The sequence below is a fragment of the Hyperolius riggenbachi genome, chromosome 2 (genome assembly GCF_040937935.1).
Source record: "Hyperolius riggenbachi isolate aHypRig1 chromosome 2, aHypRig1.pri, whole genome shotgun sequence".
Lineage (NCBI taxonomy): Eukaryota > Metazoa > Chordata > Amphibia > Anura > Hyperoliidae > Hyperolius > Hyperolius riggenbachi.
Genome location: NC_090647.1, coordinates 394,385,891 through 394,410,591, shown reverse-complemented (window position 1 = coordinate 394,410,591; position 24,701 = coordinate 394,385,891). Strand labels below are relative to the sequence as shown.

The following is a 24,701-nucleotide window of genomic DNA, read 5'->3' as shown; positions in this document are numbered from 1 at the left end:
GCTCGAACCTCTGATTTTTAGGTTTGCGAACTTCCGAAAAAGTTTACGTTCATGTGAACTTTGTGAACCGCAATAGACTTCAATGGGCAGGCGAACTTTCAAAACTTCAAACATTAATTCTGGCCACTAAAGTGATGGAAAAGATGTTTCAAGGGGTCTAACACCTGGAGGGGGGCATGGCAGAGTGGGATGCATGCCAAAAGTCCCAGTGAAAATTACAGATTTGATGCACAGCAGGGTTTTAACCTCCCTGGTGTTATGATTATTTCCAAATTTAAGATCTAAAAGCCATAACATTTTTTCACAAGCTTTTAGACCCGAAAAACAAGAAGAAAAATGTTCCTCAGAGAAGTCTGCAGCAGCTCCTGTATGAAAATCATTTAGCCATGGGATTACCACGGGATTACCACCTTGTTCTGCGGCTTTCCGTCCCGAGCCTGATTTGGGATTAACGCTAAGGAGGTTAAGGGCAGAAATCACATTGCATGCTAAATTGGAGGCATAATGTGCTTTAAAACATTTTGCATGTGTATACATCAATCAGGTAGTGTAATTAGTGCACTGCTTCACACCGACAGACCAAACTCACTGTGTAACGCACCACAAACAGCTGTTTGTTTAGTGACGGCCATGCTGGACTGGTGCGCACCATGGCGAGAGTGCAGGCAATAGCGGTTTTCAAGCCCATATGGTCACCAGGCTGAGGTAGCTCAATGATAGAACAACAGTGACTGTCCAGCTGATCAAATTTGGTCTGTCCACAATGAAACAACAACCTTATTATCTTGGGTGTGCCCCCAACACTTTCATATAGCCGGCGGTCATTGCTTCATTGTGATACGCAAGCCCCTTCACCGTGGCAAGGTAACGATCACAAAGGGGAATTGACACATGTACATGCCTTTTGTTGTTGCAGCCGCAGTGCAGCCAGAAAAATTAGGCAGGCATGTACATGCACCAGAAAAAAATTATTATTGTTTTTGTTAAAATTTAGGAATCCACCTAGGAGTCCTGGACCCTGTTGGTGGTGTCAAGCGGCCTGCAGGCAGAGATGCTGTGTGGGGACTGGGGATCGACCTAGTCTTGGGGCAGGTAGTCACACGGCGTGCAGGCAGAGATGCTGTGTGCGGGGACTGACTTAGTCTTTGGGCGGGCAGTAGCCCTCCGGAATCCATGCCTCATTCATTTTGATAAAGGTGAGGTACTGAACACTTTTTTGACCTAGGCGACTTCTCGTCTCAGTGACAATGCCTCCAGCTGCGCTGAAGGTCCTTCCTGACAGGACGCTTGAGGCAGGGTAAGCCAGAAGTAGGATGGCAAATTGGGACAGCTCTGGCCACAGGTCAAGCCTGCGCACCCAGTAGTCCAGGGGTTCATCGCTGTTGTCTACATCCGCAGTTAAGGCCAGGTAGTCAGCTACCTGCTGGTCAAAGCGTTGGTGGTGGGTGGATCCAGAAGGGCTAAGGCGAGGCGTTGGACTAAAGAATGTGTGCATGTCCGACATCACCATGAGATAGCTAGAGCGTTCTGTCCTTGCTTGCGTGGACATGGGAGAAAGCTTACTGGCAGTGGCACCTTTATTCCGTTGTGTTTGGGTTTCACCTTTTTTGAGAAACATTTGTGGCCTGGTATCTTCCACTGCGGTGTACCAATGGCCACAAATTTTTGGAAGGCCTCAGTCCATCAGCTGATATGGTAACAGCTGGCGAGCTGACAGTTCCACCAAGCCAGCTGTCAGATGCCGGGCAAGGGGGTGACTGGCAGACATTGGCTTCTTCCGCTCAAAGATTTCCTTCACGGACACCTGGCTGCTGCTGTGGGCAGAGGAGCAGGAACTGCTCAAGGTGAGATGCAGAGTGGAGGAGGGTGTGCAAGGGATAAAGCGGCTGAAGATCATGCACCTGAAGGAGGAAGAGGAGAAGGAGGGTGGCTTTGCTTTTGTGTGCTGCTTTTGCTCAGGTGGTCTTCCCATTGCAGTTTATGCTTTTTTGTCATGTGCCTTCGTAAGGCAGTTGTCCCTATGCGGGTCTTGGTCTTTCCACGGCTCAATATTTGGTGGCAGAGAGTACAGATGGCATTGCTCTCATCTGAGGGAGACACACAAAAACATTTTCACACCGCTGAGACCTGGGATGGTGGCACTATGGTGGCGTCAGCAGCTGACATTGAAGGGCATGTTGGCTGGCTGTCCATAGGTGGTGATACATGGCGCCGGACACTGCCACAAGCTGTTTCTGAGGACAAGCTCCCCCTGCTTCTTTCAGCAACTTGTCTCCTCCTACTCCTCTCTGACTCCCCCCTCTGAACTGTCCCCCTGGTCATCATGTCTATTAGGATCCCATGTGATATCCATGTTAGTATCATCATCATCATAATCATCCTCCACAGCTTCGCTTGTATTAGACACCTCATAAACTGAACCAACAGCAGGTACTTCATCCTCCTCCTCACAGCTTACGTCCATCGTGACGCCTAACTCAGACATATGAGGTGGTGTAACATGCTTAGCACCTTCATCTTGTTGTAACAATAGTGGCTGTGAATCAGTTAATTCCCCACCAAATAACTCCTGCGAAGTGTCAAATGGGGCAGATGTGGTGCTTGTAGTAGCGCTGGTGGCTGCGGAAGATGAGGTGTTCGGTGTTAAATAGTCAACTATGTCCTTTCAATCTTGGGAGTTAATGGCACGTGCCTTCTTCTGAGCAATGTACTTTGGTCCACGGCTGCATGAAATCACATCAGCACGGCCTCGAACAGACCTGCTGGGTGGCCTGCCTCTGGTTATGCCTCTGCCTGTTGTTGTGTCCATATTGGGGGGGAAAGAAGTGAAAGGTATGTGTCAAGAACCGGCCCCGCGGCACGCCTGCGTATACGATTCCCGACTGCGGGTTTGACCAGATCAAGCGGGGAGCAGCCTTATTCAAGCTAAAAACAAGGCTGGGACCCCTCAAACACTTCTCACTGCCACCACTAGCTGTTGTTAGACACGTCCACTCTGCTGTCGAGTGCTCGGCATGCAATCCGCGTTTTCGTATTCCGGTCAGCTTTGCGCTTTAGGCCGAATACGGGAACACCACGCACACACACGCACAATTGCAATCTTACACTGTAGTGAAGCAAAACCACTAACAGTCGTTCCGAATGATACTGATAGCCACTCCGAGACTTCCCACTCTGCTGTCGAGCGCAGAAGTGCCCCATACACACAATGCAATTACAATCTTATACGGTAGTGTTGCTCAATCATACAATCAGGCATGGACTTATACACAGTTACACTTCAGTCTCTTCTAGGCTATGAGTGTTAGCTTAGTACAGCAGAAGTCAAACTTATTAAATAACGATTTAATATTCCAGAAAAAAGGGGAACAATGCAGAAAGTAATATATACAAAAGATTTACAAAAAACACAGTAAAAAGTTACAAAATAAAAATTACAAGGATACACAGCAAGACAAGTTGCAAAAATAAAAGGGAAATAAAAAACGTTACTATAGTAGGTTAGAACGTAGTTGGCGGGAGAACGCCATTTCCGATTAGATCGGGATCATCCCTAGCTATGCGCTACCTCCAAGAGAAGATGATTTGTGAGAGTCTTCTGCTGGCTCTTATAGCTCGATTTGGGGCCTGGGGCATGTAAGGGTCAGCCCCAAATTGTTTGCACAGAACGCTTGTCATATCCTTTCTGTGATATGCAAACTTCAAAGGGTTCCTGCGTCAGCTTCTGAAGTTTACTGATTTCAAACACTCAAATGCCTCTTGACCAATATTCAGACCACAGGTAAAATTGTATCAAAAGGGACTTCAAACCCCTTCACCCACTTCCCGTAGGGTGTCATATGTAAATTTCCATTCCTGTGTTAGCTTTGTATATTGGGACAATGGGCTGTCTACCGCGTTCAAAAGCCATGCAGACCAGCCTATTCTTCCTCTCAAGTGGCTGCTAATTAGCAGTTCCCTGCTACCCCAGGAAATTAATGCAAACGTAGTTTCACAGACAATTCCACCTGAGACAGCAGATCAAAGGTGCCTGCTAGTGGCCTTATGAGCCAGTTCCTTGCCCCAAGCTAGTAACTCCAGGTAACAGCTTCCTTTTAGCAGACATACACATGTGACACAGGCAGCAAAATGGGAAAATATGGCTTCTGTGTTCTGCATATTATCCCAACATCATAACTAGCTGCGGTATCATGACAGTATGCACTGACATGACTAATACAATGTGCAGTCACACAGGTGCAGTGAACAGGTATGCACGGACTGGTATGAATACAATGTGCAGCAGTCACACAGTTCAGGTGTAGTGAACAGGTAGGCACGGACTGGTATTATAAATGTGCAGCTGTCACACACACAGGTACCGTGAACAGTTATGCAGTGACTGGTATATAAAACTGTGTGCTGTCACACAGATGCAGTGAACAGGTATGCACGGACTGGTATCAATACAATGTGCAGCTGTCACACACATAGGTACAGTGAACAGTTATGCACGGACTGGTATATAAAAATGCATGCTGTCACACAGGTGCAGTGAACAGGTATGCACGTACTGGTATCAATACAATGTGCAGCTGTCACACACACAGGTACATTGAACAGGTATGCACGGACTGGTACCAATACAATGTGCAGCAGTCACACAGGGCACAGGTTAGGTGCAGTGAACAGGTAGGCATGGACTGGTATTACAAATGTGCAGCTGTCACACACACAGGTACACTGAACAGGTATGCAGTGACAGGTATATAAAACTTTGTGCTGTCATGCAGGTGTAGTGAACATGAACAGGTATGCATGGACTGGTATTACAAATGTGCAGCTGTCACACACAGGTGCAGTGAAAAGGTAGGCACTGAATGTGCTGGGCCAGGCACAGTATAGCAATTAGCAAGGGTCAGCTGTGACTGACAGGGCTGTATTTGCAAGTGTCAGTGGGCCACACACACACCAAAAAAAAAAAAAACACATCACAAGAACATTAGCTCTCAAAAGAGCTGTTTTGGGGTGCTTTTTAGCAATAAGTATCAGTAAGGAGCCAGCTAACAAGCCTAACAACAGCCTAACTAAGCTTTCCCTAATCTCTACAGCAACTCTCTCCCTTCTCTCACTAACTACGCAGCACACAGAGTGAAAACATGGCCGACTCAGCTGCCTTTTATAAAGGGAGGGGGGGCTCCAGGAGGGAGTGTAGCCTGATTGGCTACCATGTGTCTGCTGACTGTGATGTAGAGGGTCAAAGTTTAGCCTAATGATGTAGTATAGGGGGCGGGTCGAACTCGCATAAAGTTTGCATTGGATCGTGAACGCGAACCCGCGATGTTCGTGCAAATAAGTTTGCATGCGAACCGTTCGGGCCATCTCTATTAAGTAGGTGTGGTGTGCCCGAATCAGAGCATGAGGAGGAAGCTATGTCACGGTTCCATGCGGAAGCTGAGGAAGATGAGATGTTCTGTGTCAACTATGTCCTGAAAATCTTGGGGGTTGAGGGTACATGCCCTCTGAACACTGTACTTTGGTCGAGGGCCGCATGAAATCACGCCATCATGATCTTGGACAGACCTGCGGGGTGGCCTGTCTCTGCCTGTTATTTTTTCCATATTAGGGGTATGCGTAGTAGTACTGACAATGTTCAATGCTAGTGGAAGACAGTGTGTGTAATCACAAAGAGGCACACAATCCATGTCAAATACACAGCATCTGTGTGTGTGTGTATTACAGGGCTGTGTACTTTAACACACACAGGGCTTGATTCACAAAGCCGCGATAAATGATATCACGGCCGTTTGCGCGCATAAAAGTAAAGGTTTGCACGCATTAACTTTCCCGTTCACGCGCTAACCCATATTTTAGCGTGTGAATGGGGAAGTTAATGCGGGCTAACCTTTACTATTATACACGCAAACCTGTACGCGCGCTAACCCGCACGCTAAGCATATTACGGCCGTGATATCATTTATCACGGCTTTGTGAATCAAGCCCAGACAGAGATAACCTATAGTATGTTCAATCACAAATACAGTTGCAAGCTAAGCACAGCATATGATAGACAGTGTGCTGGCTTGCTTGCATTAGTTAGAAGAGTATAGTAGAACTACAAGGGTCAGCAACTTACTATGGTCTGTATGCAGTGTGTAACCCACACAGATATCAATAACAGATACAATTGGAAGCTAAGCACAGCTTATGATGATAGACCAGGAGCTGGCTTGTAATAGAAGAGGAGAGTAGAACTGCAAGGCCCAGTAATGACTGTGGCCTGCCCTGTATGCAGTGTCTCTCTCACACACACACACACACAAAATAGAATATGAGCCTTCAAAAGGGCTTTTTTGGGGGTGGTTTCTGCAATAAAGAACAGCCTAGCTAACTGTCCCTGTCTCTCTGTGGGCTGTATGCAGTGTATGCAGTGTCACCCACAAAGAGAGCTATGGTATAGTGTGTTCAATCACAAATACACTGGAAAGACATGCACTAGTATAATACAGTGTGCTTGCAGACAGTGGTGGAACTACAAATGCCAGCAGGGAACTGTCTGTGGGCTGTACGTATGCATTGTCACCCACAAAGAGAGCTATGGTATAGTACGTTCAATCGCAAAGATATGCACTGGTGGTAATACAGTGTGCTGGTCCTGGCACAGTACTGCAAGGCCCAGCTGCGACAGACAGGGCTGTATCTATGTATCAGTGTCACACACACACTGTATCAGTGTCACACACACACACACACACACACACACACACACAAAAACACCTCAGAAGAATATTAACTTTCAAAAGAGGTTTTTTTTGGGTGCTTTCAGCAACAAATTTCAGCAGGGAGCAAGCTAACAGCCTAACTAACGCTTTCCCTAATCCCTATCTTCTCCAGCAATGTCTCTCCCTTCTTCTCAATAGAACAGTAGCCAGAGAGTGAGAACATGGCCGATGCTGCTGCGTTTTTATAGGGGGGCGGGGGTCCAGGAGGGAGTGCAGCCTGATTGGCTGCCATGTGCCTGCTGACTGTGATGTAGAGGATCAAAGTTTAGCCCAATGAATAGGTATAGGTGGTGGGTCGAACACGCTATGTGTTCGTTACCTGCCGTGGAAAGCTGAATTCCGCGCGGACTACACGCCTGGCAAACCGTTCGGGCCATCTCTATTTACCAAAACACAATTAGTGATGTTCAGATACCTCTTTTTGATATCTGGGTTGTTCCAGATCCAGATAGTAAAAAAATCTGGATAAATCCAGATATCTGGATACCTCTTTTTGATACCTGGTTTGTTCCAGATCCAGATAGTAAAAAATCTGGATAAATCCAGATATCTGGATACGAAACGAACTGGCTGTAAATTAACATCAGGAGGTGCCAGACAGCGGTCGTGCAGCCCACATTGTGTCCAATGCACGACTGGGACATCACAGTTTTCAGCCCAGACAAAAAAAATTTACGTTTTTTTTTTCAACAATATACCTAGTGATGTCGCGAACCTCCGATTTTCGGTTCGGTTACTGAACAGACAGAGCCAAGATTCAAACCCTGGTCTCCTGTGTCAGAGGCAGAGCCCTTAACCATTACACCATCCAGCCACTGCTTAAGGATTTGTAGCCAGGCATGGCCTTGCCTTTTGTGTTCAACAGTTGTCCAAAGAGAACCCCAGATAGCCAGGCACTGTACCACCAACACTACATGCTGAAGCCAGCCTAGCATGTACCATTTATGCTCAATCCATTTATGCTCAAAAATACAAGAGAGAGAGAGAGAGAGAGAGAGATATGAATCTACCTAATGAAATTTCCCTCCTCCATCCCTCCCTTCCCAACGCCTCTCAGGTTGTCCCCTTGCCTTCCCTCCCAGCTGCTCCCCTGTCTCATCCACCCCTCACCCCTTTTGCTCCTGCCACCATTGATGAAGTCATGAAGTCAGCCTGCTGCTAGTGGTGCTAGCCCCCACCCCAAATCCTCTCCCTGTGATCCAGTACCCGCAAATACTCTTTGTCCCCACTTCCCTGACCTGGCCCCAGTCCTCACCTCCTTGTTCAACCTCTCCCTTTCCACAGGCATCTTCCCCAAAGCATTCAAACAGGCCACTGTACTTCCCCTGCTGAAAAAACCCTCACTCGACCCATCCCTACCCTCAAACTACCACCCAATCTCCCTCCTTCCCTATGCTTCTAAACTCCTCGAACGCCTAGTCCACCAACGCATTACCCAATACATCAACACCAATACCCTACTTGACCCCCTGCAGTCTGGATTCCGACCTGCACACTCAACTGAAACAGCCCTCGCCAAGGTGGTCAACGACCAAAGGCAGTTATTCCATCCTGCTCCTCCATGACCTCTCTGCAGCATTTGACACTGTTGACTACCCCCTCCTCCAATCACTACAGTCCATGGGCATCCATGGTCTTGCCGTGGCCTGGATCTCCTCCTACCTATCCAATCGCTCCTTCACCACTTCCTTCAATGGCTCCTCCTCAACCCCTGCCCCCCTCTCAGTTGGGGTCCCCCAGGGCTCTGTTCTAGGCCCCCTTCTTTTCTCCATATACACTTCCTCAATTGGCAAGCTTATCTCCTCCCTGGGCTTCAATTACCACCTTTATGCAGATGACACTCAGATTTATCTCCATACCCCCGATCTCTCATCCACCACCATAAACAAAGTCTCCTAGTGTCTCTCAGCAATTTCCTCCTGGATGTCAGCTAGGTTCCTAAAGCTTAACCTAGACAAAACTGAGCTCCTGATCTTTCCACCCTATGCTGCTGCACCCCTCCCAGATTTCCACCTCACAATCGACAACACAACCATTCTCCCTACCTCCCAGGCCTGCTGTCTGGGTGTCACCTTGGACTCTGACCTCTCCTTCATCCCACACATTCAAAACATCATCAGAACCTGCAATTTCCACCTCCGTAATATCTCCAAGATCCGCCCCTTCTTAACCCCGGACACGACCAAACTGCTCATCCATGCCCTCATTATCTCCCGCCTTGATTACTGTAACTCCCTCCTTTCTGGCCTCCCCCTGAAACGCACTGCCCCCCTTCAATCAGTGATGAACGCGGCTGCAAGACTCATCCATTCTTCGCACCGCTCTGCATCCACATCTCCCCTTTGTGAATACCGGCACTGGCTCCCTATCCATTTCAGGATAAGTTTCAAGATTCTATGCCTGGCGTATAAATCTGTGCACAAAACCTGCCCTACCTACATCTCGGAGCTTGTTCACAGGTATACACCAGGTCACCCCCTCCGTTCCTCCAACGACCTTCGCCTCACCACCCCACGCATTTCACACTCCCATGCCCACCTGCAGGATTTCTCAAGAGCTGCCCCCACCCTCTGGAATGCCCTTCCACCACCCATCAGACTTGATCCCTCTTTCAACACATTCAAGCAAGCCCTCAAAACTAACCTCTTTATGATGTTCTACCCACCTCCTACCACACAGTAACTCTCTAAGGAATATTTAACAGCCCCACTGTGAAGGATTGCGGAATGGCCACTGCGTGCTCTGGCGGCATGGCGGCCATTTCCGCGTATGCTCCGCCGGTTTACACGCGGCGACATGTGTCTGATGCTATACAGCCTTCCTGTGCACATAGGCTGCGGAATGCACGCGTGCGCGGCAAGACAGAAGCTTTATGGGAAGCAGAGAGGGATCAGCTGACCCCACCGGTCAGCTGATCCAAGGATGGATGTGGATTGGCTGAAGGAGACTGGGCGGCGCTGGCCAGCGCTGCACTATATAACCACTTGTTCCTCAGTCTCACATCGTCTGCCGTTGCAAATGCTTAACGTGTTAGCACACAGACCTCAGTCAGATCCTACAGTGTGGTTGAACCAGGATGGACCTGGGAATCCACACTGAGCTAGATGACCTTCTCATGTTATGTTATTCTATGTTATGCTTTAGACCAGTTCCAGGGTGTTGTGACTACGGACCTCACACCCAAGACTAGGGTACTGTGTCAGTTCTATGTTATGCTTTAGACCAGTTCCCGGGTGTTGTGACTACGGACTTCACACCCAAGACTAGGATACTGTGTCAGTTCTATGTTATGCTTTAGACCAGTTCCAGGGTGTTGTGACTACGGACCTCACACCCAAGACTAGGGTACTGTGTCAGTTCTATGTTATGCTTTAGACCAGTTCCAGGGTATTGTGACTATGGACCTCACACACAAGACTAGGATACTGTGTCAGTTCTATGTTATGCTTTAGACCAGTTCCAGGGTGTTGTGACTACGGACCTCACACCCAAGACTAGGATACTGTGTCAGTTCTATGTTATGCTTTAGACCAGTTCCAGGGTGTTGTGACTACGGACCTCACACCCAAGACTAGGATACTGTGTCAGTTCTGTGTTATGCTTTAGACCAGTTCCAGGGTGTTGTGACTACAGACCTCACACCCAAGACTAGGATACTGTGTCAGTTCTATGTTATGCTTTGGACTAGTTCCGGGGTGCTGTAACTACGGACCACACACCCAAGACTAGCACTGTATACCTGTACTTCCTTGGTTTGCCACTAGGCTGTAGTGAGATAGGATCTCACAACCAGATAGGGCAAATCTGTTCATATTAGCAGCAGGGCTTCCTGCAACCAGGCCTAGGTCCCTCTCCTAGGGAGCCTTTGGCCTAAGGGAATTCACCCACGTCTAGGGGTGAATTTCCTTCTCCTCACTGCCTCCAGTTTTACTGGCAGTTCCCTCTCAAAGTGTTACTGTGATACTGTACACTCACGTCTCAGGTGTCCAGAGGTTAGACATACCTGGATTATTGGTGATTCTGCAGATCATTCATAATCCGGTGTATATCTGCATTATTGGTGAGTCTGCAGCCCACCAATAATCAGATTCTCTCTGCGTGTTGACACCGATCGTTACACCCACCTAGTGTTTCCACCTCACCCTTTAGATTGTAAGCCTCTGGCAGGGTCCTCCACTCCCTAGTGTAATCTACAGGATTGTGTGCTCCTGTTCTATGACAGCCCGTACTTGTATTACTGGGCCTACCTAACCAGCCCATATCGCATGCTCATGTATTTTGAACAATTTGCATGTTTAACTTTGTTCTATGTTGTATAACCCTATGTCTGTCATCCTTGTATCATTGTATATATTTATTGTCCAGCGCTGCGTAATATGTTGGCGCTTTATAAATACAATAAATAATAATAATACTAATAATACTAATAATACTACTAATAATAATAATAATACCTGGCTATCTGGGGTTCTCTTTGGACAACTGTTGAACACAAAAGGCAAGTACATGCCTGGCTACAAATCGTTAAGCAGTGGCTGGGTTGTGTAATGGTTAAGGGCTCTGCCTCTGATACAGGAGACCAGGGTTTGAATCTTGGCTCTGTCTGCTCAGTAAGCCAGCACCTATTCAGTAGGAGACCTTAGGCAAGTCTTCCTAACACTGCTACTGCCTATAGAGTGTGGCTGCAGCTCTGGTGCTTTGAGTCCGCCAGGAGAAAAGCGTGATATAAATGTTATTTGTCTTGTCTAATTTTTCTCTTGGATTGAGCAGAAATGGTACATGCTACATCCAAAACCTCACTAAGTCCTGCAACTTCCACCTTCGTAACATCTGTAAGATTCTCCCTTTCCTGACCTCTGCCACCACCAAACTCCTCATTCATGCCCTCATAATTTCCCGCCTTGACTACTGCAATGCCCTGCTGTCTGGTCTCCCTATGACCCGAACAGCCCCACTGCAGTCCATCATGAATGCGGCAGCCAGAATTATCCACTGCTCCCATCGCTCCACCACGGCGGATCCCCTCCTAGAATCCCTCCACTGGCTTCCTATCCAGTCCAGAATCAGATTCAAGATACTGTGTCTGACCTACAAATCTGTCCACAAAACCTGTCCAACCTACATTTCCGATCTTACTCAGAGGTACACACCCAGCCGCTCACTCCGCTCTTCCAATGAACTTCGCCTAACCGCCCCCCGAATCACCCAGTCCCATGCACGCCTCCAGGACTTCTCAAGAGCCGCTCCAACACTATGGAACTCCCTACCTCCACCCATTTGGGCAGCCCCCTCCTTCAACATCTTCAAGAAAGCCCTCAAAACTCACCTTTTCACTCTGGCCTACCACCCCTCACAAGTGCTCTAAACCTACAGCTGAACTCTGGTCCTCTACCATTCGTGTCCTTACCTCTCCCTCTAGATTGTAAGCCTTTGGGCAGGGTCCTCCTCCTTTTGTGTCCTACCTGATCTTGCACCTCCATTACTGTGCACCCATGCTATGCATCTGAGTGAACCTAACTTGCCTAATCTCCATGCTCCATCCAGTGACTGACTAAGCATTACCTGGTACTCATACTATGGTGTGTGATCTGGTTTTCTTGTATTCCTGTATTGTCATATTGCTGTGTGTCACCCCTAAATATTGTCTGTAACCTAAATTAATGTTCAGCGCTGCGTAATATGTTGGCGCTTTATAAATACAATAAATAATAATAATAATAATAATAATGCTAGGCTAGTTGCAGTTAGTAGTGTTGGTGGTACAGCGGTTAAGGTACTTGCCTACCACACAGTGAGACCTGGGTTCAATTCCCAGCCAATGTGAGTTGACTTTTATGCTACAAATCCTTAAAGGGAACCTAAACTGAGAAGGATATGGATTTTTCCTTTTAAAATAATACCAGTTGCCTGAATCGCCTGCTGACCCTGTGTCTCTAATACTTTTAGCCACAGCCCCTGAACAAGCATGCAGATCAGGTCCTCTGACTGAAGTCAGACTGGATTAGCTGCATGCTTGTTTCAGGGTGGGATTCAGCCACTATTGCAGCCACAGAGATCAGCTGGACTGCCAGGCAACTGGTATTGTTTAACAGGAAACATCCATATCACTCTGTTAAGTTTCCCTTTAAGCAACCTAATGTTTCTCTTGGATTGAGCAGAAATGGTACATGCTAGGCTAGCTTCAGTTAGTAGTGTTGGTGGTACAGCGGTTAAGGTACTTGCCCACCACACAGTGAGACCTGGGTTCAATTCCCAGCCACGGTATGTAAGCTGGCTTTTGAAATACTATAATTCACTGGCAGATGAGACCCTCCTTAAGCAACCTATACAAGAGCCTAATTAAACTCTCCCTAGCAGAAAGCAGTGTGTGTGTATCAGCTGTCCCTTAACTAATTAGTGTAGGCAGACGAGTGAGTAAAACGGCACAAGGACCTTGCCTTTTATAAGGGGGGGGGGGGGGTGGGGCTCCAGGCGTGAGTGCAGTCTGATTGGCAACAATATGCCTGCTGACTGTGATGTAGAGGGTCAAAGTTCTTCTCCATAGAGCACTATGGGGCAAATCAAACTTCCGCAAAAGTTCGCCTTTGCATGGCGAACGCGAACCACCGAAGTTCGCCTGGAACTGTTCGGCCCATCTCTATATACAGCTATTGTAGTGGTGTAAAGTGACAGTGGCAGACTGGCAGCAGAAGATTTGTTCTGTGTGGTGGGTAGAGATCTCTGTTGTAGAGCTGGTGGTGGCCTGCTCATCCACCATCAGCTCCATCACAGGCTCAGCATCTTTCTCCTCCAATGTGCGCCGATGACCCTGCTGGAAAATGGCCACTACACGCTGCTGCATCTCTGCAATGTGACTCCCCCTAACAGATGGGCATCCAGTGCGTCCACGGCCAGTGGCTAGCGGCGGAATGGACACTAACGCTGCAGAACTGCTGACGGTGGCGGCAATGCTTCTCCCTCTCCTCTTGCCCTTGCTTTTCATGCTGCCCCTCCCCGGCTGCCAGTGCCAGCAGACATAGTACAACTTTATATGTGTCCAAATGAAGTGGGGTACTTATTCAAATCAGTAGTACTAGTAGATAGTAGCAGTAGTAGAACTTCAACTAACGGAGTGACAGCAGAGTAACACACACTGACACCCTAACTGTCTGTCTATCTGTCACACTGTAACAGCACTGCAATTAAAGTAAGCTAACTCAATACAAATGAACTATATATAACTGGTAGTAGTAGGATAGTTGTAGTAGTACTAGAAGAAATTCAACTGACAGAGTGACAGGAGCACACACTATCTGTCTGTCTGTCACACACTGACTGACTCTAACAGCAGCACTGCAGTAACTATCTGTAGTAAATAAAGCTAACACAGTAGTAGTACTCTCTGTAACAACTAACAACACAATATAAGACTAGTAGTAGTACAGTAATCTAATCTCTAATAACCTACAAGCTATACTGTAGCTAAGGCTGGCAGCAGGCCTAGCCTGTGCACACAGCAGGCCCTAACCTAGCCTAGCAGCTGCAGCACTGAGTCTGACTGTCACAAAGACTAAAATTAAAATACAAGCTAGCTAACTAAAAAACAATAAAATACTGGTGTAGTACAAGTGTTTAGGAGCAAAAACGCTAGGTTTAACTCAGTAATACAGCATTTGCTTAGCCAACAGCACTTGAGATGTCTCTCAGTGAGCAGTCACAAGCAAGGACGAGATTTTCATCATGGCGCCCGCCTTATATACTGGAGGGGCTGGCCAGGTTCCCCTCTGTAATTGGTTGCTAGGGTTTCGGCTGAGAGCCCTCTGATTGGCTCAATGACGTCATGGACGTCATCTTCGTGGTTACGCTATCCGGAGCCGGGTACCCGAACTAGGTATCTGGACTGATTTCCAGATACCTAACAGGTATCTGAGTTAGCTCGGATAGTGCATTCCAGATTTATCCAGGTATCTGGAATCCGTATCGAAGTTCGGATACCAAAAAAAAGTCCGGATATCTGGATAGTTCGGGTATCTGGAATCTGGAAAAAATATGACTCAATCCGCAGGGACAACAGATATGCATAGACTGCAATACCGGATGACCCTGTCCATGCATTGTCTGCTAATGGCCTGATTCCCTGCTAATGGCAAGCATAACTTTATTTCCCTGCATCCTCAACTAGCCCTCTCTCCATTGTAGACCCTTAGTAAGCCTGTCTCTACCCCTCTGCTTCCTCAACCAGCCCACTTACCCTGCAGACCCTAGTAATGCCCCCTCAGCAACATAGGGTTTTTGCATCTCCAACTCACTGTCCATCTCCAGTCATGCAGTGGCCCTCTTTCACTTCAACTTCGAGTCTCTCACTTCAAGCACTCAAATGGTGTTTCTTTTCTCGCCCTTGTATCCTGCATTTTTTTTCAGAGCTGAATTGCTGTGTTATCAGCTCATTAATTCACTGGTTAGCCAGACTAGGGCGTATGTTTAGCATAAATAAACAGTTCACTCACTGTAAGCTGGGTGTTTTCTGTTGGTTATAAGCTAATTAGGGATGTTCATTCAGAGTTTGTGGAATTAAAATGTCTGAATTTCCGATCGGAAATCCGAATTTCCGATCGGAACTCTGAAAACAGAATCCTGAAGTCGGATTTCTGTGGAAATACTGTATTACTGCAGTTCGGTAATTTTAGCCCAAACACAGAACTCTGAAGCAATGGACCAACCAGGGAAAACAGAAGCAACTCTGAAGTATTTGGCCAATCAGAGAATGCAAAAAATCACCAGAGAAACTCTACTCAGAAATACAAACTCAGAAATCGGAAACCGATCGGAAATCTGCGTAATTGGAAATCAGCATTGGTGGAAATTGGAATTTCTGTGTAATTGGAAATAGGCATTTCTGACCATTCCTAAAGCTAATTGTTCTTCTGATAGCTGAGCAACAGGTCCGATTACAGCATAGTACAGAGAAATGAATTCCAATATTCAGCATTTTATTTTGGATCTTGAGTCAGCAGATCATCTGTCCACCTCTTCCTCCATTCTCTCCTATAGGCAGAGCACCCCCTCCTTTTCTCCACTCTGATACTGAGGTGAAGGGCTGAACAGAACAAAGCAGACCCGGGAGATTCAAGCTGCAAGAGTACCTATGTGAGTGGAAGAAGCACTGAGAGGATCAAGAAGGGTGAATTGAGTGTGTTTTGTTCACTTTCATTACACACTGCCTGGTCCTAAGCTGCTTGTTTAATGGAGGAAAGAGGGAGAGAGCAGAGGGCAGAGATTATATCCCAGCTGGTTCCTCCAGAGACCAGAGGGTGTGACTGAATAGCAGAGATGGCCTGAACGGTTCACATTTGAACGCAAACTTTGGTGGTTCGCGTTTGCGGTGAACCACGAACTATATGCGAGCTTGACCTGCACAATATTACATCATTAGGCTCAGCTTTGACCCTCTACATCACAGTCAGCAGACTCATGGTAGCCAATCAGGCTACACTTCCTCCTGGAGACCCCTCCCCCCTTATAAAAGGCAGGCAGCATCGGCCATTTCCCTAACTCATGTGGCTGCAGTAATTAGAGAAGGGAGAGTTGCTGCAGAGACATAAGGAAAGCTTAGTTAGGCTCTTGTTAGGCTTGTTAGCTTGCTCCTTGCTGATACTTATTGCTAAAAAGCACCCCTCAACAGCTCTTCTGAGAACTAATGTTGTTCTTGTGATTTGTTTTTTTTGTGTGTCCCATTGATGCTTGCATATACAGCCCTGTCAGTCAGTCGCAGCTGGCCCTTGGCCCCTTGCTAATTCCCACTGTGCACTGCCAGGCCCAGCACATTCAGCTCCTACCTTTTCACTGCACATGTGTGACAGGCAGCTGCACATTTGTAATTCCAATCACTGCATACCTGTTCATGTTTACTGCACCTGCGTGACTGAGGCACACAGTGTTATATACCAGTCACTGCACCTGTGCACGGTACCTGTGTGTGTGTGACAGCTGCACATTTGTAATACTAATCACTGCATACCTGTTCATGTTTACTGCAGCTGCGTGACAGAAGCACGCAGTGTTTTATACCAGTCACTGCACCTGTTCACAGTACCTGTGTGTGTGATAGCTGCACATTTGTAATACCAATCACTGCATACCTGTTCATGTTTACTGCAGCTGCGTGACAGAAGCACACAGTGTTATATACCAGTCACTGCACCTGTTCACGGTACCTGTGTGTGTGACAGCTGCACATTGGATTGATACCAGTCACTGCATACCTATTCAGTGCACCTAAGTGACCGCACGCAGTGTTATATTATATACCTGTCACTGCATGCCTGTTCATGGTACCGGTGTGTGTGACAGCTGAACATTTATAACGCTAGTCACTGCATACCTGTTCAGGGTACCTGTGTGTGTGACAGCTGCATATTTGTAATACCAGTCCGTGCATACCTGTTCACTGCACCTGTATGACTGCACGCTGTTTTATATACCAGTCCGTGCATACCTGTTAACTGCACCTGTGTGACAGCTGCACATTGTATTGTAATACCAGTCACTGCATACCTTTCACTGCACTTGTGTGTCTGCACATTGTGTTAGTCAAGTCAGTGCATACCTTTCACTTCATCCCCCCCCCCCCCCCCCCCGATATGGACAAAACAACAGGCAGAGGCAGGCCACCTGGCAGGTCTGTTCGAAGTCGTGCTGACGTGATTTTGTGCGGCCCTGGACCAAAGTACAGTGCTCAGAAGAAGGCACATCCCATCAACTCCCAAGATTGTCAGGGCGTGGTTGACTATTTAACACAGAACACCTCATCTTCTGCAGCCACCAAGGCTACTGCAAGCACCACATCCGCTACATTTGACACTTCACAGGAGAAGGATGATGAAGTACCTGCTGTTGGTGCAGGTTTGAAGATGTCTGATACAAGCGAAGCTGGGGAGGATGATTATGATGATGATGACGATGATGATACGGATGTCACGTGGGTTCCCAGTAGTGGAGATGAACAGGGGGACAGTTCAGAGAGGGAGTCCGAGAGGAGTAGGAGGAGATGAGTTGCTGTAAGAAGCAGGGGGAGAATCATCGTCAGAAACAGCTGGTGGCAGTGTCCGGCACCATGTATCGCCACCTATGGACAGCCATCCAACATGCCCTTCAACATCCGCTGCTGACGCCACCATAGTGCCATCACCCCAGGGCTCAACGGTGTTGACATTTTTTGTGTGTCTGCCTCAGATGAGAGCAATGCCTACTGTTCTCTCTGCCACCAAAATTTGAGCTGTGGAAAGGCCAACACCTACGTAGGGACAACTGCCTTACGAAGGGACATAGAGAAAAGGCACAAACTGCAATGGGAAGACCACCTGAGGAAAAGCAGCACACAAAAGCAAAAAAGCCACCCTCCTTCTCCTCTTCCTACTTCAGGTGCATTATCTTCAGCTGCTTTCTCCCTTGCACCTTCACAGCCCCCCTCCTCCACTCCACCTCTCACCTTGAGCGGTTCCTGCTCCTCTGCCCACAGCAACAGCCAGGTGTCAGTGAGGGAAATCTTTGAGCGTCAGAAGCCAATGTCTGCCAGTCACCCCCTTGCCCGGCGTCTGACAGCTGGCTTGGCGGAACTGTTAGCTCGCCAGCTGTTACCATATCAGCTGGTGGTGGTGGACTCTGAGGCCTTCCACAAATTTGTGGCCATTGGGACACCGCAGTGTAAGATACCAGGCCGCAATTATTTCTCAAAAAAGGCAATACCCAAACTGTACCATGAAGTTGAAAGGCAAATGGTGTCATCTCTGGCACACGGCGTTGGGTCAATAGTCCACGGATGCCTGGTCTGCAAAGCACGGTCAGGGCAGGTACATTACTTACACAGCCCATTGGGTCAACCTGGTGATCGCTGGCAAGCTGGGAGTACGTGGCTGTGCAGTGGACCTAGTTGTGACACCTCCACCGCTTGCAGGCAGGCCTGCTGCCACCTCCTCTCCTTCTCCTCCTACTCTTCCTGCTACATCCTCTTCACTGTCGTCATCCTCCTCCTCGGCTGAGTGGCAGTGCTACTCTACTGGTGCTGCAATCTCCTCTCCAGCTACACAGACCAAGCTCCCCAGGGCCTATGCTGCATGCCAGGTACGACGGTGTTACACCATCTTAGACATGTCTTGCCTCAAAGCGGAGAGTCACACTGGAGGAGCTCTCCTGGCTGCTCTTAACAAACAGGTGGATCAGTGGCTGACCCCGCACCAACTGGAGATCGGCAACGTGGTGTGTGACAACGGCAGCAATCTCATTTCGGCTTTGAATTTGGGAAGATTGACACATGTACCCTGCATGGCACATGTGCTGAATCTAATAATTCAGAGATTTGTGTGTAGGTACCCAGACTTACAGGACATCCTGAAGCAGACCAGGAAGGTGTGTGGGCATTTCAGGCGGTCTTACACAGCCATGGCACACTTGGACGTTATTCAGCAGAGAAACAACTTGCCGGTGAGGCGCTTGATTTGCGATAGCCCGACTCACTGGAATTTTTAACTACCTGCTACAACAGGAGAAAGCTGTCAACCAGTATCTCTACAACTACAGTAAAAAGACATGCTCTGGGGAGATGGCGATGTTCTGCCCGAAGTACTGGACACTCATGCAAAATGCCTGCAGGCTCATGTGGCCGTTTAAGGAGGTGACACACAGGGTGAGTCACAGTGAAGACGCCATCAGTGACTTGATCCCATATGCTTTCTTCCTGGAGCAAGCCGTGCGTAGAGTGGTGGATCAAGCTGTGGAGGAGCGTGAACAGGAACAGTTACAGGAACAAGAGGAAGAGTTGTGGGATCAATTCTCACCAGAACCAGATGTTTCCTCAACACCTGCGGCAGCACACTGGCTGCCAGTGTGCAATACGCTGGCACGCCCTGAGGTCATGTCATGTGATGCCCTGTTGCCATGGAGATGTGATGCTAGATGGCAATCAGATGAGTTTTAAGTCTCCCTTAGCTATTGCTTGCTCGTGACTCTACAGGGAGGAAGGAGAGGAATCCATTCCGTGGTACACAGTGTGTGGCCTGGGCCGCAAAAAGTTTGCCTAGGCCTGCACTACAGGATACATACATAGACAAATGACTATCGTAGGGATTAGATGGTGAGCCCCTCTGAGAGACAGTTAAGTGACAAGACAATATTTACTCCATATAGCGCTGTGAAAGATGTTGGTGCTGAACTGCTGGAACAGCTGGAACAAGTAGCAGAAATCTGATGACGTATCAATCCCAGCACTGTTACCGGCGCTAGCTTTGTCTCCTGATTATTGATACAGTGCAAAGCCATGCAGCTGTCAATCGTAAATGGCTCCCGTATGGCAGCTAGATTTACCCTTCCCCCCATGCACTGGCAGCTTAAAGTTTAAATAAGGACTTTTGCTCACTTATCTTTGCAGTGAAATTTATTGCAAAGAACACTTTAAAAAAAGTAATCATGTATTTATATAGTACTGACATCATCTGCAGCACTTTACAGTGTACATAGTCATGTCACTGACAGTCCTCAGAGGAATTCACAGTTGAATCCCACCCACAGTTATAGTCTAATGTTCTACCATATCATTATTATGTATTCATATAGCACTAACATCTACTGCATCACTTTCCAGAGTACACAGTCATTTCACTGATTTTCTACAGAGGCATTCACAATCTATTTGGAAGATGCCCAAATCATATCACTTTGACGCCAAATGTATTTTTCATTTGAAAGCATTAACTAATCTGATCATTGTTACTTTTACTTGCTAAAGTAAGCTCATTCAATTTGTGGTTTATATCAGAGTGGCTACATTTAGCCTACACTGCCTTTTAAAATGAACCTGAAATGTCATAGGACATAATGAGATACACAAGTTTAGTGCTTTATCTGTGCAGTTAGAGTTGAATAGCAGCTTTCCTGAAAAGTAATTAGAGACTAACATACTTCTGGCTGGCTGGGTACACATTCCTGACAATTGACAACACGATAGTTAAAAAAAGTTCAAAGGTAATTAGTTCTCTGTGTTTGAGCTAAATGAACCAGATTATAGGTCACACTGACATGGCTTCTTTTTACACTTCACTTTATGTAACATTAAATGCCGTACATTCAAAATAAGATTATGAGACTCTAGGAACGTTCTATTTACCATTACTACAACATATACAAGTAATTATCTATTTTCAGTTCAGGTTTGCTTTTAAAGCATTTCTGAAGCAAATTTTAAAATACAACTTAGATACTTACTTCAGTAGTAGAAAGCCTCTGGGTAGTCCAAAGGCTTCACTGACTCTCCTCTAGCCTATCATTCCTGCTCTGTCCGGACATACAGGAGTGTGATCCATGCATCCCCAGTAGAACAAACTCAAACATGCATGGCTTTATACTCCCTGCACGAGTGGCTTTGTTCTACTGGACATGTGCAGAAGGTGGTCCTGCACAGCAGCTTTGGCTTTGAGGAAGATACCGTATAGGAATCCTCTGTTTTGCATAGACCTGTTAACATACAAGTTTGAAAACACACGTTTTTTCTTTGCTTGATTATCAGAATCCAACTGTTTCTCATCTTAATCCAAGCCGTGGTCCTGAATCTGGGGGGACGATGATAACAATAACAGGCCATAATCTTGGAGCTGGAAGCACTGTTGCCATCCATCTTGGAAACCAAACTTGTGAATTCTATGAGTAAGTACAAAATAATGCAACTATAAAAGACATTCTTGAGAATCACTTTTGTACCATGTCAAATGTTTGTATATATTGGACAATTGTTGCTACTTATTACACTGTATTAGCACTTTCCAGTCCCATTACTGCTTCATCTCTATTCCCTACAGCTTTGCCTTTTCCATGCGCTGTGCAGGAGGGACATGGACGATGCCTACCTGCCATATCTAGGGGGCTGTAAGTCACTTTATCCTTGCAGTAGCCAGCGTGGTGCCGAAGATGATAAAAATCTGATTCATTGATCAGTGGGGCCTGACGCAGTGTCTGGCTAGTTGCAACTGGGTGTGGCCAGTGTAAGACCAACCGTGCCCTGACTGAGTAATATTTATATTACATGGTGCAGCATGGTGCTGGAGGACATCAAGTTGTTGGAGGTAGTTCAACATGTTGAGGCCTGACAACATGTTCAGATTAGATAAGGTGGTGGTGCAGGAAGCAGCAGCCATAATGCTCTCCGACACCAAGAGCTGAGGATCACAGTCCACTGTCAAACCAAGTCCAATAGTGGATCGCACAGGGATTAACCTAATGCAGTGATGACTAACCTTGGCACTCCAGCTGTGGTGGAACTACATGTCCCATAAGGCATTGCAATACTCTGACAGCTCTAAGCATAACTCGGTTAGGCAAAGGCATGATGGGATTTGTAGTTTTGTCACAGCTGGAGTTCCAAGGTTAGCCATCACTGACCTAATGCAATCATTGCACGAAGAATAGAGTAAAAGTGCTCTGAAACCAGGCTGCACCTGCCAAATATAGGGCTTCCCATCCAATTAAAACACAGGGCCTGATCCAATTCGCTTTTTCTCCTAAGTTTATTTCTAGGAGATAATTTTTCACCTGCTGTTTAGGATATTTTGTGCACTCTGCAATTGAAAAAGTACCAAAAGGTAGGTGAAAAAGTACTGTCAAAATGATTGTACTTCCTTGCTTGCTGATAAGAAGTGATGGCTAATACGGTACAATACCCTACAAGAAAACTGAGGAGAAAGAATTGGATCAGGCCCATATGCAATTGGACCTGGGAGCTAGCTTAAACTGGAATAAAGAGGGCTACTGGAAAGACATTGCAGTGCCTGATGCTGCTCAGCCAATGAGGCACAAAGTGCAATGTAATTACTTACCTTATAAATCAAAAAAGAAAGAAGAAACCCTAACATATATTAATTAATCCAGAGGAAGGCAAAAAAGCCTTACAAGGCTTAGACCAATTAGCCTTAAAAAAAAAGAGGGAAAAATATTTTCTTAGGCTTTGTCCATATCTAAAATCAAAATCGCTGACGGCAGCGATTTTCGATTTTGTGGGCAATTTTTTTTTCCACTCCCGGCGCTCGGGTGGGCGCTGCTGTTTTTCTAAAGCGCTTTTCTAATCGCTATTGCAGAGCGATTCGGCATTTCTCACTTACTGAGAGTCAGAAAGTGAACTCTTTGATCTGGAAGTGGATAAGTACAATGTATGTATTCATCAAAGCGCTGGGGAAATCGCTATACAAAGCATTTTTTCAAGTGCTTTGCGATTTCCCTATACCTTCTATTGAGCAAAAACACTCAGAAAATGGTCCAGACAGTGCTTTGGTGAGCGGAGCGCAAACAAACCACTCATATGAAAACACTCTCCTAGGGAATCATTGCACATGCTTTTTATGGCGATTTTCAAAATCGGTGGCACTTGAAAAAAATTCCCTAGGTGTGAACAAGCCCTCCAAATGGCAATCAAACAAAACCTTGGATCACCACCACTTGGGAATTACCTGGTAATTATAGCCTTCAATGCAAGGAAAACATCTAAGGTCCCCTTAAATGCAGATATCGAATTTGCTATAAATACTTCCACATTCATAATACATTCCACATTTTAATCACCCATATGGTAAAGAAACCTTTTCTAAAGTAGGTCTGGTTCACACTGGCCTACTTTATTATTATCAAGTGTTTTTAATAGGCATCGGGATTTGATCCGTGACCCTCCATTGCGTTGTTCCATAAAAAAAAATCGATGCAGACCCAAACTTACGGTCCATTTGGAGGAACTTGCGGAACGGACCCATTCGAACAGAGCAATGTGAACGGATCCTATAGGATCCGTTCACTTCCATTACGATCCGGTCTGTTTCGTTCCATTAAACAGACCATTTTTAAGGCTCTAATGGCAAAAACTTTTTTTTTGTGCGCAGATCATAGGTTTTAGTCCAATCCTAGGGACAAAAAGCTCATCTGTCAAGCTTCTATCTTGCCCTCTGATGTATTTATACCTGTTAATTAGATCTTCTCTAATGCCTTGTACACACTATGCAATTTCCCGCCAGATCGGCAGGTTGAATCGATAATTTCAGATCAGTCGAATCAGGTTTCCGATCAATTTTCAAATTGATTTTGTACAGAAGTGATTGGAAAATTGATTTGAAAAACGATCAGAAATCTGATCAGATCTGTTGGAAATTATTGATTTAACCCATCTATCTGATGGTTAATTGCATGGTGTGTACCAGACAAAAGGCATCTTTTCTCCAGACTAAATAAGCCCAGTTTATCTAACCTTTGTATCTCCTTCAAAAATAACACCATTAGTTTTTTTTACTTCATACACTGGGCCATTATGTAATAAACTGAAGCGTACTGACTCAGCACCAGCACTGACAAGAGAGGCGTTGACTTGGCTCTGCACATGATGGTGCAGGTTTACATACCAATTTAATTTGACTATATATATATATATATATATATATATATATATATATTGTTTTTTGCAGCCGCTGTAGCTGAGGCCAGACAATGTCGTGGCCTATACATTTAACCCAAAAAATGTAAATTCAGTGTTTTTTTGCATCCCTTGTGAGTGACACTGACAAGAGTTGCATTAACTTGGCTCTGCACATGATGGTGTAGGTTTACACATACAAAAAATTATTTTATTTTGAAAAAAAAAAGTTTGTTTGCAGCCACTGTAGCAGAGGCCAGAACGATGTCATGGCATATACATTTTACCCCAAAAAATAAACTTTATTTTTTTAAGAAAATAAATGCTTATTGCATGCCTAATGAGTGACATTGACAAGAGATGTGTTTGCTTCGCTCTGCACATGTATGTGCATGTTTACATACCAATGTAATTTGACAAAAAATATATATTTTTACAGCCGCTATAGCAGAGGCGAGATAATGTCATGGCCTATACATTTTACCCAAAAAAGTATAAACCTTTTTTTAAAAGAAAAGGTTTACATA

The 24,701-nt window shown here is 46.2% G+C and overlaps 1 protein-coding gene across 14 annotated transcripts in view; it reads left to right on the top strand.

Annotated features, from left to right (window-relative positions):
- The window catches only part of PLXNA2 (plexin A2), a 3,799,727-nt gene that overhangs the window by 1,626,145 nt on the left and 2,148,881 nt on the right, over positions 1–24,701 (top strand). For all 14 annotated transcript variants that reach the window (XM_068269767.1, XM_068269773.1, XM_068269774.1 and 11 more), the window contains one exon: positions 21,298–21,434. In XM_068269767.1, coding sequence (XP_068125868.1) covers positions 21,298–21,434 — 137 coding nt within the window. The remainder of the gene's footprint in view (positions 1–21,297; positions 21,435–24,701) is intronic.